A 16558-nucleotide genomic window follows, 5' to 3' on the forward strand; every position below is an offset into this window, starting at 1 on the left:
GTTTATTATTTTATTATGTTTCCTAGTTTTATTTTTAGACCTTTTCTAGGTATGATTTTATTTTGTAGTAGTATAAATAAAGCTTTTTAGCCATTAGAAAAAATGCATCAAATTGGAGAACTTGGCTAGGGTTTGATGATTTGTGTTGCTTGCTTTGCATTATTATTCACTATGTTTAAACTGTCTATATGTCTTAATGCTTAGCTACCATTAGAATGTTTAGATAAGTTATCGAATGCAATTCGGTTGGAATATCACCGGAGGATTGAGTATTGCTTCTTGTGGTGAATAATTGTAATTTCACCTAAGGCAAATATCAAGCTCTTAGACCATCTCCAAACCTAGGCTAAAAGCCAAATTACCCCCCAAACACTCTCCAACCCATGTTAAAATTTTAGGCTAAATGCCAAATGTTATTTCTGGGCCAAATACCCCCCAGCTTTCCTCCCGGGCTAAATGCCAAATGTTTATCGGAATTTAAATTTTTTTATATTAAAATGTTCATAAAATTAATTTACAATAATCTACATATTTTTTTTTTAAATTGATTTAAGAAAAAAATTAGCCTAAGTTCATTCTTTAATAATTTCGGGCTAAAATTTTAGGGCAGAAGGGTTGGAGCAGAAAAGATATTTCTGGGCTAAAAGCCAAATTTTACGGGCTAAAAAATTTGGCTTTTAGCCCAAGGGTTGGAGATTATCTTAGGGGTTGCATGGTTTTTCAAAGGGTTTTCATAATAAGTCTTGCATATTCATATTTGATACATACTTGCTTGAATATCACGAGGAGAATATGCATTAGAAAACCTAACCTTCGAAGTTGCATGTGTAATTCATAAGTAAATGGTAAAATTACATAGGACTTTTAAGGTGACGGCGACACCCTAGGCTTTTACAATTTGGTTTTCAAAACATTTTCTTTAGTTTTTCTTACCTTGATGATTTCTTAAATTAGTTTATTTTAAATTTGTTTTTATTATTTTAAATTCCAAAATCAATCTTTTCTTACCTTGAGCTGCTATATACGATAACCTTGTACTCTTACAAGTATTTTTTTGTGTTTTTATCCCTACTTTTGTAGGTAGTAAAAATCCTATCAACTAGTTTTTTTACTTGTTTCATCACAAGTATCACTATGTTGGTGCTTATAATGAAGCAAACCTTCAAGAAATTATATGTTGTTTCAAGTTTCTTCTGTAATAGGCATTCCGTTGCACTGCAATAAATACGGGCTTAAGCTAAAACACATAGAGCATGTTTACTTACAACAAATAGGAACTTGAATAATTTTGAGTCTTGAATTTCCTGTTTTTACATAGGGCATATGTTATTGGCATTCTAAAAATCTTGTTTTCCACTTCAAATTTTTATAATTAGAAAGAAAAATATATTTAGAGTGCTAATAACAATTTCCTTATTAATAAATAGATAATATATGATTGATAGTATCTTATTTGCTATCAGTGCCCTGTCAAGCTGCTGTTATCTAGTACCTAATATGCAATTACATGCAGCATCACCTATTCACTACATAGGTGGATCCCAATGAAGCCTCCCCCATAAGACCTAAATCCATTCGATCGATCCTTACATAGATCCCACTTCTAATCTCCAAACCCCTTTTTCTAGGTCAGTCAATAAGTGATCATCTCAAAACCTTCAAACCCTACAAAACCCCAACCCATATATTGCAGCTTTTGGTTATCAAGTAGTAATAAGAACAGTTTCGTACTTCATAGGTGCATCTATATTCCAAGTACAATGCCAACTTTCCTAAACCACACCAACCGAGCTCAAACCCTGTGGCTCACATGCCTAGCCTCTGCATTCCGTACATGTCTTGCTTGCACAATAGTTGCCCTAATCACCCTCTATGGTCCACAATCTCTCCAACGGCAAGTAGCATTCTCGGCATTCTCTTATGCAACAGTCATTTTAATTGTCTCTCATACAACCCTAGGCAACACATTTTGTGGTTTCTAGCTAGGGCTTCTCGCCATCGTCCAAAGCATTGGGCCAGCCGTATTGAGCTTGTGGCTTATTGGGCCAACCCAACTTTCGACTGGCTCAACCACTTTAGCGGTGGGGATTGGTGCATTTGTGGTGGCTCTGCCAGAGTCTACTCACTTGGTGTCCAAACGTATAGCCTTGGGACAAATTGTGATTGTGTACATAAAAGCTTACATAGACAGGGGACATACAGAAGCTATCATGCATCCTGTCCACGTGGCAGCAAGTACGGGAATTGGTGTGTTGGCTTGTGTTTTGGCTTCGTTGATTCCCTTTCCAAGATTTGCTTCTCTAGAGGTATTGGTTTGTCATGAATAATGATATGTCCATAGAATATACGAAAAATCTCGTCAGTGTGCACTCTAAATTTATAATTTTGTGATTTTAAATATATACAGAACAAGTGTAGAATAACAAATTGCGAGTGAAAAATGCCGCTATTTTGTTTAATTACGGTGTTTAAAATTTAAGTATATTTTGCAGGTTAAACAAAGCTCAGAGCTACTTGCTGAGAATGCTTCAAAAAGGCTCAAGCTCTTTGTAAAGGCCTTTTGGGCAGAAGAGAGCACATCCGCACTTGCTTCAGTTTCTCAAGCAAAATCCTTGGCTTCCACTGCAACTAAACTTTTCCAAACCATCGAATGCCACCAAGTAAGCAACTCTATGCATTAATCACATAACAACTATATATACATATCCATACATATATATATATATACACACACACATAGTATTTGAATCACTACATATTCGTACATATACATCATGTACAACATTATTAATTAAAAGTGAATGGACATACCTAGCTGTGCAAGTGAATCCCACCTCTATTAGATGCTGGTACAAAACATACATCACACAATATATAAGAACATAGTTCATGCGGCATTATTTGTGAACCAATGTCTCATTTCAAACGTGCTAAACATATCAAATTATATTTTTCTACTATGCAGAAAAGCATGAAGTGGGAGAAATTTCTACTAAATTAATGTCGAAGTACGGCTGTGTATATCCAAGAGATAGATTGGAAGACCTAGAAATATCCTTAAGAGGGTTAGAAATGGCATTGACCTGTATTCCTTCATTCCCAGTTAGGTTGGCAAATGGAGAGCTCAATAAAGATAGTCTACTTAGACTAGAGCATCAAATGAATCTAAACTTAAGCACACCTTGTGATTCAATCACTGTTCCTGATAAATCAAAAGCAAAAAAAGCTAATTTCCTCCAACACCATAAAACAATTCCATCAACCCTCCATGATTTAACCCCAATTTTCTTTTTCTTTTGCATTAATCTCCTTCAAGGAAAATTATTATCCACAAGTTATATTGTACAGGAAAGTTATTTGTTCACCAAAATGAAGGAGTAATAAATTCCCGCAAACAAAATGGACTCGGTTTCATTGAGATATGGAGTAACTTGTCCATCAAGGTAAGTAATAAGAGGCTTATGGAAGCTTTGAAATGCTCACTTTCCTTGAGTCTTGCCGTGATTTTCGGTTTGATATACAGCAAAGAAAATGATAATTGGGCAGGACTTTCAGTAGCAACCAGTCTGGCCTCAGCCAGAGAAGCAACATTCAATGCTGCAAATGCTAAAGCACAGGGGACTGTTTTAGGAACTGTATATGGAGTTTTGGGTTGCTTTCTCTTCCAAGCGTTCTTGTCAATAAGACTCTTATCTCTTATTCCTTGGTTGATTGGAGAAGCTGAGGCGGAACCCAATTTCTGGTTTTTGCCTTTTCATAGTGCTTGCTATGGAAAGCTGTTGAGGTCCTTGTCCAAAATGATGGACTTGCTAGTTTTAAGTGCTCATGTAGTTGAAGCTGTTGAAGATAATTCACAAACATTTTATCACAAAATGCCTCAGTATTAGTTAGAGTGGGGTAATCCTATTTAAATGGGTCTTTGCCCTTTCCTCTGTCCGATGTGGGACAGAATGGGGTTCCAACACTCCCCCACACGTGAGACACCATTTTATGAGTTACATGTGGAGATCCACACATCAGTAACCACGTGCAGCCATGTCGGGGCTCACCCATCGCGCAGGGCCAAATGGGGACCCACCCAATCACGTGGCATCTTTGGCCTACGTGGAGCTATGTCGGGACTCACCCATCATAAGAGGCCAAATGGAGACCCACCCAATCATGTGGCAATACGGGCCCGTCCTCTGGCTCTAATACCATGTAAAAAATTCCAGGTCGACGGGCCGAGAGCCCACTCCAACAACACCGATATTGTCCCCACTGTACCACCTGCCCAATCCTCAGGTGTGGGGTTTTATCACAAAATGTCTCGGTATTAGTTAGAGTGGGGTAATCCTATTTAAATGGGTATTTGCCCTTTCCTCTATCTGATGTGGGACATAATGGGATTCCAACACTCCCTCGCACGTGAGACCCCATTTTATGGGTCACACGTGAAATTCCACACATCGGCAACCATGTGGAGCCATGTCGGGACTCACCCAATCACGCGGGGCCAATGGAGACCCACCCAATCATGTGGTATCTTTGGCTTATGTGGAGCCATATCGGGACTCACCAATCATGCGGGGCCAATGGGGACCCACCCAATCACGTGGCAGTACGAGCTCGTTCACTGGCTCTAATACCATGTAGAATTTTTCAGGTCGACGGGCCAAGGGCCCCCTTCAACAACATCGATATTGTCCCCACTTTACCACCTGCCCAATCCTCAGGTGTAGGGTTTTATCACAAAAAGTCTCGGTATTAGTTAGAGTGGGGTAATCCTTTTTAAATGGCTTTTCTCCTTCCCTCCTAGCCGATGTGGTTTCCAACATGAGGCTTCGTGGAAGAAAATTGTAAATGCATTAAAATTTGATCTTGAACATTTCAAGGAAATGATTGGAAGATTGATAACATGCTTCATGGAGATCACCTTGATAAAATCAATCCCAGTTCTTGATCAAAAGAGTAACACATCTCATGATCTTGAGTTGGGAAAATCTCGAACCCCGAATATTTTTAGGGTGCGTTTGTTGCACCGGACTGTCTCAGACTGGACTAGCTTCAGGGACTAAGCTGGACTGGCTTAGACTAGACTAAACTGGACTAGCTTAGAAAAGCGTTTGGTGCAGTGTCGGACTAAGAAGCAGGATAATGAAAACAGTACTGTCACCAGTTTGATGTTTGCTCAGACTAGGACTACATTATTGTTCTATTTTAATTACTTTTTTATTAAAGATATTATTAAAATTAATAATATTTGATGAGAGTGAGACTCAATAAAAATACAAAAACCAAATTTTCTTGCCAACGAAAGAAACATACATGATTCAAGAGTAGCATTGTTCCAAACAACAATATAACAAAGTGTTCTCCCAACAAATCAAACGGTGTTACATGAAAGCAACAAATCAAACGTCTAATAACTAAAGAAAATAAACCACCGTAAACAAAACATAGATCATGTAAAAGAGGCCTTAATCGGGCATCAAAATTTGATACAACAGCTACTTTAACACCTGCTTTCCTCAGAGCTTCAACCACCTTCTCAGCATCAAGATCACAGAGATGCCAAGCCTATGAGAAAACAAAGAAAAATATTATAACCACTTCACACCTCTATATTGCTATACAGAAAATGGTACTTAAATATCACCCAACCTTGTCAGTCGTATAGTAGTTATAAAGTTCTTCAAAGCACTGAGAATCGGAACAGCCAGTGGAAGAACTGACTATATATTGCCAGAAGGGTCTCCCATCATTTACATATCTACAATGAAAAAAGAGAAAATGCTCACCTTAAAGATAAAAGAGAAAATCAGAGAATTCACTCCAAACATGGCATAATACTGCTAAACTTCTGCATTAACTAATTGAGATTAAGGGGGACACTAAAAAGAAACAAAAAGAAAGGATTCACTTTTACTTGACCAATCCCATTGAAAACACGATGGCTAGACGGGAGAAAATTCTACGCTGGACTTTAGGGGACTGTCAATATATTTCCACAATACAAGGAACCACAAGACCATTCCTACGTCTTCACATTTCCTTATCCAGTAGCCCTCCGCTCCCCCATCACCACACTCAAGAGATTTATCTACTACAACTAGTAGTCGATCCCATGATCTATTAGGTAGAAAATGCAAAAGGTTCAAGGTAGAACGAGAATCGTTCGATAACTTCCTCACTCCCTCCCACTGAAGCACAAATTTAATTGAAAGTCTGAAACAGTTCAATCTTTGCCATGTTCAACGGTCAAGCCAGAACGAGACGGGTGATGAAATCACAAAAACTTATGTATTCATATGGGCAGTAAGAATGGAAACTTTGAGCCATCAGAAGGGATTAGATCACAGTAATCCTTTTCACTGTTCCAGTCCATGTAAATGGTTATAACCTGGATCTCAAAGCCCTTGCGCAATTTCCCAACATCATCCGGCAGACTTACTACAAATTCTATCAACAATCAAGAGCGAACCCTAAATCAAACATTTGTGTCAAGCCATGGATTATATGAGATCCCAAACAAAAAGCTAAGAGCATCTACTGCACCAAAATCTGATAAATACTTTAATCCACCCCCCCCAACACACACAAAAAGTAGAAATTCTCACTTCGGATTACAAAGTAATTGAACAGCAGAAACTGACAAATATGTGAAAGAAAGAAATTTCGCATCAAAATTGACATAACATTGAAAGAAAGCAAGGATTTTTAGCAAAAAATTGAATTAATTCGAGATGGGTTGAAAGAATTACAGTGAATTTTGTGACAGAGACGAAGCAGAAGAGCGACGGCGGCCAAGGCGTTCGTTTAGGGCAGGCGGGGAGCAAAGAAAATTGAGAGGGTAACCTTGAGTAGAAGTTAGGCTGGACTGGGGAAAGAGAGCTTGTTCTTTGCCGTCGATCGAGCAAGGCGAGGAGTCGAGCGAGACGACACGAGAGAGAGGTAGTCTTAGCAGTCCGCTCAGATTTGGGGGGTCTCGCTAGGACCACCTAACGAAAGAGTTAGTGAAAGCGAGTCCCACTTAATACCATTAAACTTAGTCCTGGTAGCCAACAAACAGAGGATTACACTAAAAATTAGTCCAGTCCAGTCCAGTCCAGGTTAGTGAAGCCAAACAAACGTGCCCTTAGGGTTTGTAGTTCAGAGGATTAAAAGATGGATGGGATTATGAGTTCTTATCTCCAACATTCGAAGGAAGTTGTTGATAAAATTGATGCTAAAAGTGAGGAGCTCAAGAGCCAAATGGTTTTGTGTTTAAGTGGTTTAGCATAAGTAGTTTAATAAGAGAAATAAGAGAGATTGAAGAGAGAATCAAGGAACTTGTTCAATGGGAGAATCCCTCATGCCACATTAATTTGTACGAAATCTCTTGTAAGTTGCATGATTTGCAGAAGTAATGTACCACGTCTACAAGAGATTTGACAAAAATAATGTACCATCTCATTTCTTCTCATTGATTCATTCTTATATTCATTCATTTTCATACTCAACCATTTGATGAAGTGCACTCATATTCGAGCAACTAAATATAAATTGTCCATGTACAACCATACAAATCCAACCGTCGAATATATCAATGCATCACATTGAATATTTGCGCATTGGCTTGCACATTTTAGTTCGAGTATCGATGATTGTATAACTTGGTTTGAAGAACCACCTGATGTAATTGTTGATCTCCTTATTGAGGATAGTACTATTTAGTATGTGTTAGATGTGGGACGCTCTATTTCCCTTCGACCAGGTTGAAATCATCGATAAAATTTTTATCAAAGCCCATGTTATATATTATATCTTTAATATTGTAAGTTTTCTAAATTCTATTAATGAATATCGTACTTTTCAAAAAAAAAAATTACTAATGCAAATAAAATCCATCCAGAGTCTTCTTGTCAGGACACCACTTGTTCAGTTGTATTAAAACACGTGCAATACCCCAGATGGCGTAAGCGCATAAAAATTAAAAAGACTTCACTCGTACAAAAGAGCATCTGATTCCAGCCTTCAAAACAAAGCAAGGAACTAGCTCATACAAGTCTCGGACAGTAACCAAGTCCCCCAAGAATTTAGGAAAAACCCTAATTCCCCCCAATTATAGGCTATATCTCACTAATTACTGTTATTAGGGTCACTAATCCTATAAATCCTACCCTTTTTACCAAATCCCATAAATTAAATAACCCTATAAACCCCTCAAAATCCAAGATTCTCTAGCTTCTTCACAAGTAAACAAATCATTACAATCTCTGATTTTGGTACATAATTAATTACTAATTACAATTGGATTATCAAATTTGATTTTTATTTTCTATGCATTCAAAAGAAAATGATTTCTAAAGGGGGGAATAATAATAATACAGTTTGGTGTGTGACTTCAAATTTAATTTATTGTTATCGAGGAGCTATCAATAAAGGCCAGGACTTTCCTTGAGTTTGAAGGCTTTACGGTTTGCTGTATTATTTAAATGATTCTTATTTCTACCCAATTAAAATTCATCGTTTGGTAGAAGCTTCGATTTTCGGATTTCTTTTGAGATTTGAGGGACTATATATATTTGGTTTCTGCTAACTTAAGGCATCGCGGATCCAAAGGGTACTTGGGGTGTTGGGTTTTCTTCCTCTGCAGCTTTATCTTTCAGGTCAACTTAACTTCAAGCTCTAATCTTTCTTTATAATTATAGTGATTTTCTAGTATACTCCGAGGTTTTTAACGGTTAAATCATTAGTTAAATATTTAATGATTAAGATCTAACGGTTAAAAATCTCAAAGTACAAGATATTTCAGAGCATAGTAGAATTTTCGATGATGAGAAATTAAAGTTCAAAACTTTGTGTTAATTTCTGCAACAATTTGATCTTTTAGTGTGTGTGATTTGAAGGTTTTGTGTAAACTGTTGCAGGTGTTTAGATTGTAGAGAGGATCTGAGGAAAAAATGGCAAACAATTCTACCAATGGGGAGCACCAGACCACAACAAAGCCTCCTCCTTTGCCATCCCCTCTGCGGTTTTCCAAGTTTTTTCAGGTCCTTGTGCTTAATTTTTTTTTTTTTTTTCACTCATATATCTTTTTTGCTTCTTTGGGTTGGTGCAAACTGCTTTTTACAGTGTTGAAATGCCAATTTTTGGTGTTGGTTTTGTGTATTTATTGTGTTTCTGATATTTATGCCACTGGGGTTGTTGCATTTCTCCATCAGCATTTACTGATTGCAAGCCCCTTGATAAAAAAAATATTGTAATTCACTGATAATTGTATGAAAGGGGTTCCTTTCCATGCATCTTTTGCTAATATAGATAGCATTCCCCACATGATTGGTTTGTAGTTGTACTATTAGATCTTGAAATTCTCTATCGTCGGTGGTCGAGGTTTTGTACTTGTATCGCACTTATTCCTCAACTTTCTTGGTTCTCTGTTTTATACCCAATTAGCAGAATGTCAAACCACATTTCTGAATCTGTGAGTCCAGATGAAAATGTTGCCCATCCTTATGATCTGGCACGTTTTGAAATTCTGGTGTCATGTAACTTTGTCACGTTTCCATCTTTTCGCTTGTTTGTTTCTATGAGCAAAGATCGGTTCATTACAGTTATTGATATAAATCATGCTAATTTGCAGTTCAAGGAGTACGATTTGTTTGGTATTAGATGGCTAGCAAATATAATTGTTCTGACAAAATTTTCATGTTAATCGTATTGTTATTGTAATGCTTTAATTGTGTATTTTAACCATGGCAGTCTAATATGAGAATTTTGGTTACTGGAGGAGCTGGATTCATCGGTTCTCACCTGGTTGACAGGTTAATGGAAAATGAAAAGAATGAGGTAAGCATTTTTTTTACTTTAAATAAAACCTACTGAGTTCAAGATCCACTTTTTTTAATGTATACCGGGAAACTTTTGTTAATATTAAGCGCTTATGATGAACAAAATTGCAATAAGTTACCCGTAGTAAATTCATACGTCAAATGATTTGTTTTGTCGTGGTTTATCTTGTTTCCGTTCTCTACTCAGGTTATTGTCGTTGATAACTACTTCACTGGCTCGAAGGACAATCTGAAAAAGTGGATTGGTCATCCCAGATTTGAGCTTATTCGTCATGGTACATACATTTCGGTTTACTTAGCTAGTTACTTTCATCTGTCTTTGTTTCTGTCAAGTGTCCTTAATCTTTGCAAAGGTATGGCTTTGATGAATGCCTTTATGCTTGTTCGTTACAGATGTCACAGAGACATTGTTGGTCGAGGTTGATCGGATTTACCATCTTGCTTGCCCAGCTTCTCCAATTTTTTACAAATACAATCCTGTAAAGGTAAACATATGTGATTTAAGCATTAGAATTCGAGATGGCATTTGGTAGTGTATATGTCGCGTGTGATTCAGATTGCTGATTAAGGGAAAATGACTTGTAAAGGCGGGCAACATGTCATTTCTCCTTGATCAGCAACGGCAGCTGATATATTACTTTCTTTTTCCTGTTCATTCATATAAGATCTCCTTTCCCTCCAACAGAAAGTCTTTCAAATTTATCTTAAATCTGTAATCTAACATTTGAGCATATGATTCTGTATCAGACGATAAAAACAAACGTGATTGGCACGCTGAACATGCTCGGACTTGCAAAGCGAGTTGGAGCAAGGTGGTCTATTAATCTTGCATTTATGAAAGATTTATAATTGTATTCCATTAAGTTGTCTTATTTAAGTAAATATATTTGAGCAGGATTCTGCTGACATCCACTTCAGAGGTATATGGAGATCCTCTTGTGCATCCACAACCTGAAAGCTACTGGGGTAATGTTAACCCAATTGGTAAGTGCTCATCTCATTCCAAGACGGAATTTCGCTGCATTCTGACAGATCTAAGAAGACTATATCTGCGTAAATGCAAACCGTATAGACAATTAATGGGGGGAAATAGAAGACAGAATGTTATTTTGTTCAAGGATTTATTGAGTTTTGAATACGGTGATGTCAACAAGTGCATATTGTAATCACAGGAGTAAGGAGCTGCTATGATGAGGGCAAGCGCGTTGCTGAGACCTTGATGTTCGACTATCATAGGCAGCATGGCATCGGTATTGTGTTTTTTTCTTTCTTTTTCCACCACAAAACAAAGTAAACCTTTGCTAGTAGTAGTTTGATTATTTAATTTCGTTCGCTCTCTTTGACAGAAATACGTATTGCCAGAATATTCAATACATACGGCCCTCGCATGAATATTGATGATGGGCGCGTCGTCAGCAATTTTATAGCTCAAGCACTTCGGTGAGTCCTTAGGATGGCTTTAATGATGGTTATGTATCAGCACTTTGGTATTGACTGTTGGTTGCCAAACCTAAAGCCCTTCTAAAGGCCAGGAGCGACGTGTTCACACATTTAGCGACAGAAATATTTGTCTAGCTGTTAATTGTTACTAATATTTGCCTACATTGGTGGATAAGCTTCAGCTTTTCCCTTTCCTTTGAATGTGACACCTTTGGATTAATTTTCATGTGCTTTCAACATTGCAGTGATGAGCCTTTGACAGTTCAAAATCCCGGGACTCAAACTCGCAGTTTCTGCTACGTCTCTGACCTGGTATGTGAACCACGTTTTTCTTTTGATTATGTTGTGCCGTGTTGCAATGTGTTCGGTTTCATATAGTTACCTGTTAAAAATGTTTTAGGTTGATGGCCTCATTCGTCTGATGGAAGGAGAGCACACTGGACCCATAAACCTCGGAAACCCTGGTAATCTGTTAGAAACATCATACCGTGACGAGTGTGTCTCGGAAATCTGTCATAAGAATGTGCTCTCATCGTATAGACATAAGTACTGACCTCGGTACTTTCTTGTGTACTTTCAGGTGAATTTACAATGCTTGAACTTGCAGAGACAGTGAAGGAGGTCAGTTTCTCTTTTTCCATCGTCTTTCCTTCTGCAGGCTGTTGTAGCATATTGTTTTCCAGAAGCTTTTTATTTGATTTCTTAAAGCATAACCTTAAATTTCTACAAAGGAAAATGTACAATTGTTTTTGTTTGGATACAATGACGTTTGAAACAATCGAATTGGGATGTGTTCGTTGCTAATTTCTGAAACAAAGAATTCGAGGTGGGGATGTATATACATGTTGATCAGTGTATTTGACTCTTGCAGCTCATCAACCCTGAGGTGGAGATCAAGAGGGTGGAGAACACTCCAGACGATCCTAGACAGAGAAAACCCGACATCACAAAGGCAAAAGAATTGCTGGGATGGGAGCCGAAGATCAAGTTGCGCGAAGGCCTACCTCTCATGGAGGAGGATTTCCGATTGAGGCTCGGAGCAAACAAAAAGAAATGATGTCTGTTTGCATTGCTGGAAATATAGACTTTGAGCTTCTGGTTATGGAATTTGTGTCTGACACTGCGGCATGTTCTCGTCTTCGATGATTCCTGTAACTTCATTGTGTGCTTCCTTCCTTCTTGTTCTCTCGAAAGATTTTCTTCGTTTTTCATCCCCTTACAAAGCTAGTGCTTAGATGCCAAGGAGAATCCTTCTAAATGTGGCATCTAGCGCTATTTTACGGTTAAAGATTGTCGTCGGTTCAATAATAAGATTACAATTTCTATTCGATTGAATCCCGTTGTAACGTTTTTAAATACAAGCGATATTATTACTTCAATTTCCACTTGGGGAGGAAGAGGAGTTTGAATCCATGACGCAGTAAGATAAATAAGACCCTAATCACCAGGACGGTCCACCGCTCGCGAAGTATGCTTTTATTCTTGGTTGGTTGCACTTTGTTTCATATTCATTTTAGAGCTTCGTGAGTCGTTTTACTTGTGATTTTGAAGTGAATATGATGAACATTACTTTTACGTTCCTCTTTGCAAATTTTCACTCACGTTTGGAAGTGTTTTGAAATGGTTAAAAACGCTTTTAGTGAGAATATTTTGGTAACCAATACTTGGTAAAAATATAAATGAATCCTAAAAAGCACTTGAAATGCTTCCTACAAGAAGCACATAACTAAGCACTTCAAGTGCTTCAGGAACACAAACATTTTCTCTAAAAGCGATTTCAGTCATTTTAAAAGTACTTCCAAACAAGTCCTTGAACTTTCAAGATGTCATATAGAACTCCTTCGGATGAGAAAAGAAAGCTGACACAAAACTAGAAACAGGAAAGAAATCACAAAACAAGAAGCAAGGGAAAATGATATTTCGCCTGTAACAATAACGTGAAACTCTAACACAACTTTGTTTCATGTTTTGAAGAATGTCTGGCCAAACGCACAAAATTCAAAACCAATGAATGTAAGTATTTCTTCTCATGTTATTCAAGTCATCCAAAACATAACAGAAAATTCAAAAAAGAGTATCTAGAACATCTCTCTTTTGTTATTATGGTCCTTGAGAATAGCACGAGGGCCGTCTTCTCCACAATGCTAGCACAAAGGCGGCTAATACACCAAACATAAATCACCTACAACGAAAAAAAAAGAACTAAATAACGATTTTCACCAACAGAGTCATAAAACTATAAATAACAATGCTAAGGTTTTACTATTGGTGATGTACAAACCTTGGTACAAGCCAAGAAACACAAGACTCACCAAAGCAGAGAGATCAGATTATAAACACAAGAGGTAAAAGAACAAGCACAACACAAACTACAGCAATCCGAGAGTTGGGTGTATATGTGCCAATGCATCCCTGACAACCCCCTGCTCTATGTAAAGTTAAGCATTGCAATGCCCATGTCTTGGAAAGGTATTCTTTTGACATATACCCTTTGACTGAAAGTAGGCCATCACTTTAACAATTTCAAGCTCTTGTTAACTGCATGAAGGGAACCTAAACAATGTTTTTAAATAAGCCATCACTTTAGCATTTTCAAAACCTCCTTACCGATTACACATGCAACCCATCATACTAGAAAATGTCAAAAAGGTGTATCCAGGATACAGAAAGCCTTTAGTCCGGATGACAACGGGTATGAAATTGTGTGACAAGAAAATCCCCTGCCCAGATAGAGAGTACAAAACTCCGTAGTACTCGATTTGGTATTCACAATGTATGTCAAAAATGGAGGTTTAGTGGCAAAAACTTGTTTTAAGATAGATAATTATGTTTCTACCTCTGTTCCTACTGCGTGACAGGATCAATAAAATCCAGGCATGATTGGATGATCTCAACATGACCTTCTAGCGGCAGAAAACCAAGTCTAAACGTCTGACTCTAAACCCCTTCGGGATGTTCTAGACCAACCCCAACACCTTCAACACCTTTTTCCTCTCGTAAAAATATCATAAGTTCTGAGAAAAACATTTCATTTCCAATTTTGCACCAAATGCACAATGTGTGATGAAATCCTCGTAAGTAAATTACTCCTGGATTGCCACAAAAGTAATGCCTACCAAAAACCGATGTTTCCTTATAAAAGAGGAAGGATAAAGCAATCACAATCACATAAACCAACAGAAGCAGGATCTAGATGCCATTCATTATACCCTATTTCGCAATCACTAAAATCTCCAACGAAATTCGAAAAAGTGCATCGTTTTTCAGACATACTGTATTGGCTACAACTACCAGATAATCATTTTACAGCATTTTAATGATGCAAATCAAATAGGCCTAAGGAATCAGACGATTAAAAAGAAAAGCTACCTCTTGTGCCTCTGAACGAAAGGCGAGTTCTTGGCATCTTCCTCTGCGAATATATTCACACAAAACAAACAGGTCAACGGAAATTAGGGTTTCGAACTGGAAATAAACAAATCGGAGGGGGGCAAAAGAGCTTACCAGTGAGGCCGATAGAGAACTTGGTGATCAGGGTTCCGGTGATGGCGAACCCGACGAGGAACGGCCAGTTCCGGTTCCATTCTCGCTTGAAGAAAATCGGCCATGGATCGAACTTCCTCATTTCTCTTCTTTCCTTCAACAATGCTCGCTCTCCCTCTCTCTCTCTCTTCAGTCTCTCCGTGGAGTTGTGTGGCTGTTTTATATCTTACTTGTAACCGTTGGATTTCAATTCTCCTCCAATATTATTTTATGGTTGATAGTAATGGACGGCCCATGATATGAGTTTCACAAACTGGGCTGCTTGGTTTTTTATTCAGTTCGGAGCAGATAAACTCGGCCCATTCTTTGGTAAATGTAAGGTACAAATTGAATAAAACTGATCGAACTGAGATGAAATTGGAACAACCTGGCCGGTCATGTCATTTGATGTTTACGTTTAGGGGTGTGCTATCCACACACCCCATTTTACTTCTCACACACCCCTTGATGATTTATGTCTATTGATCTTCTTCAATTCATCCGATCCGACGGCCGAAAATTAAAAAGGTGTGTGAGAAGTAAAATGGGGTGTGTGGATATCACATCCCTACTTTTATTTTATTATTGGTGGGGGGAGGAAGGGGATGGACTGCACCGTATATAATGTGTCCACCCCTATCAACGAAATCCCCTACGTACGTTTTTAAGGAGGTATCTTGTGTCGAGGAGTTCTCTTTTTGTTGATTTTCTTATTTTAGGCCAGAAAGAATGAGTCAATTTTGAAACATATGGCGCGGCCACCCCACATTATATACGTTACATGGTTTCGTGTAATATAAGAGAGTGTTGTTTAATTCCTAGTCTCGAACCTTGATCATGCATCATTATACGTGTACCGTGATGCTTCCAATGAATGAATCATCTCCCTCGCTCGTGCTTAATCATGCACCATTGTAATGTGTTGTAATTTTCTGACATATAATTATCTGAATCTGCAATGAATTTTTTACAAGGTAATTTTGTATTGTTTACATGTCACTAGCTATTTTTTCCCTTCACTCGTTCTGAATATTTGCAAAGTGGTATGAAGTATGTTGAATAACTTCATGGGATTAGACATGTGAGAGCTGTAATAGTAATAACAAGCTTCTATTTTAGGCTCTCCAGTTTACAACTTTGTAATTAATGAGATTGGTTTGTGATTTTAGAATACAAATGCTTATAGCTGCTCTAAAGTTCGAACAAGTAAATCATTATAATTAGTTGCAGAAGTCATATTGTTCTGATACGAGTCAGTGATCACTTTTACTTATATAACGTAAATAAATAGTTTGATCACACTCATATGAGAGAATGTAAGAGTTTTGCTCCTAATGTGAGTGAGACCATATTTGGTGTATACTTGTTTTGATATACAAGTAATTGGACAAATATTAGTATTGGACTAAATATATTCAATTACAATTAAATACTATGGTCCATGGAGACATGTTTTAAACTCATTTTAGATTGAGAGGTGGTCAAAACCTCTTAAGAAACTGTTGTAACGACTAATAACCATATAGCAATACTGATTCATGTAACTGAATCATGTGGCATTGTGTCATTGGTTAGTCAATTGGATTGAGTTAGTTAAGAGGAAGTTGTTAGAGAGGGTAATTGAGTCATTTTGTAATGAGATATTAGCTACTATAAATAGCTGATATAGCAGTCATTGAGATTGTATTGTACTTCATATACTCTTCGAAATATATAAAGCTCTCTCTTCTTCTTCTTTGTTATTCTTTCTGCCATTGTTCTATGCTTTGAGCTTATCATAGTTT

General features: G+C 37.6%; 2 protein-coding genes and 1 pseudogene across 3 annotated transcripts; 2 read left to right on the forward strand and 1 right to left on the reverse strand.

The window, feature by feature from the left end:
• The first annotated feature begins 1760 nt into the window (after nucleotides 1–1760).
• Nucleotides 1761–7388, forward strand: LOC103413002 (uncharacterized; annotated as a pseudogene).
• Nucleotides 7389–8215: 827 nt separating this feature from the next.
• LOC103412987 (UDP-glucuronic acid decarboxylase 6) lies at nucleotides 8216–12587 on the forward strand. Its single transcript, XM_008351489.4, has 13 exons — nucleotides 8216–8630; nucleotides 8892–9014; nucleotides 9724–9810; nucleotides 10000–10087; nucleotides 10206–10297; nucleotides 10560–10624; nucleotides 10708–10796; nucleotides 10985–11062; nucleotides 11159–11252; nucleotides 11498–11564; nucleotides 11653–11716; nucleotides 11833–11873; nucleotides 12124–12587. The coding sequence occupies exons 2-13, from the start codon at nucleotides 8925–8927 to the stop codon at nucleotides 12307–12309; spliced, it is 1041 nt and encodes a 346-aa protein (XP_008349711.1). The 5' UTR covers nucleotides 8216–8630; nucleotides 8892–8924; the 3' UTR covers nucleotides 12310–12587.
• A 662-nt stretch (nucleotides 12588–13249) lies between these two features.
• On the reverse strand, nucleotides 13250–14968 carry LOC103429981 (ATP synthase small subunit 6, mitochondrial-like). Of its 2 annotated transcripts, XR_528699.3 has the most exons (3): nucleotides 14757–14854; nucleotides 14622–14664; nucleotides 13250–13434 (listed from the first exon to the last, which is right to left on the reverse strand). XR_528699.3 is itself a non-coding variant. In XM_008368109.4 (2 exons), exons 1-2 carry the CDS (start codon nucleotides 14875–14877, stop codon nucleotides 14618–14620), a joined length of 168 nt encoding a protein of 55 aa, XP_008366331.2. In that variant the 5' UTR covers nucleotides 14878–14968. The 2 variants fall into 2 exon arrangements, 1 of the variants encoding a protein (XP_008366331.2); XM_008368109.4 differs by lacking the exon at nucleotides 13250–13434 and having other exon boundaries at nucleotides 14618–14664; nucleotides 14757–14968.
• Nucleotides 14969–16558: the final 1590 nt, after the last annotated feature.

Source organism: Malus domestica, chromosome 11, assembly GCF_042453785.1.
Source record: "Malus domestica chromosome 11, GDT2T_hap1".
Classification (NCBI taxonomy): Eukaryota; Viridiplantae; Streptophyta; class Magnoliopsida; order Rosales; family Rosaceae; genus Malus; species Malus domestica.

Excerpts from the sequence above, each read along its gene's own strand:
- LOC103412987 (XM_008351489.4), top strand. The coding sequence starts at position 8,925 with ATGGCAAACAATTCTACCAATGGGGAGCACCAGACCACAACAAAGCCT. Across the intron at positions 10,088-10,205 it reads ATTTGAGCTTATTCGTCATG|ATGTCACAGAGACATTGTTG; the intron begins GTACATACATTT and ends TGTTCGTTACAG. Across the intron at positions 11,253-11,497 it reads TTTATAGCTCAAGCACTTCG|TGATGAGCCTTTGACAGTTC; the intron begins GTGAGTCCTTAG and ends TCAACATTGCAG.
- LOC103429981 (XM_008368109.4), bottom strand. The coding sequence starts at position 14,877 with ATGAGGAAGTTCGATCCATGGCCGATTTTCTTCAAGCGAGAATGGAAC. Across the intron at positions 14,665-14,756 it reads GTTCTCTATCGGCCTCACTG|AGGAAGATGCCAAGAACTCG; the intron begins GTAAGCTCTTTT and ends ATATATTCGCAG.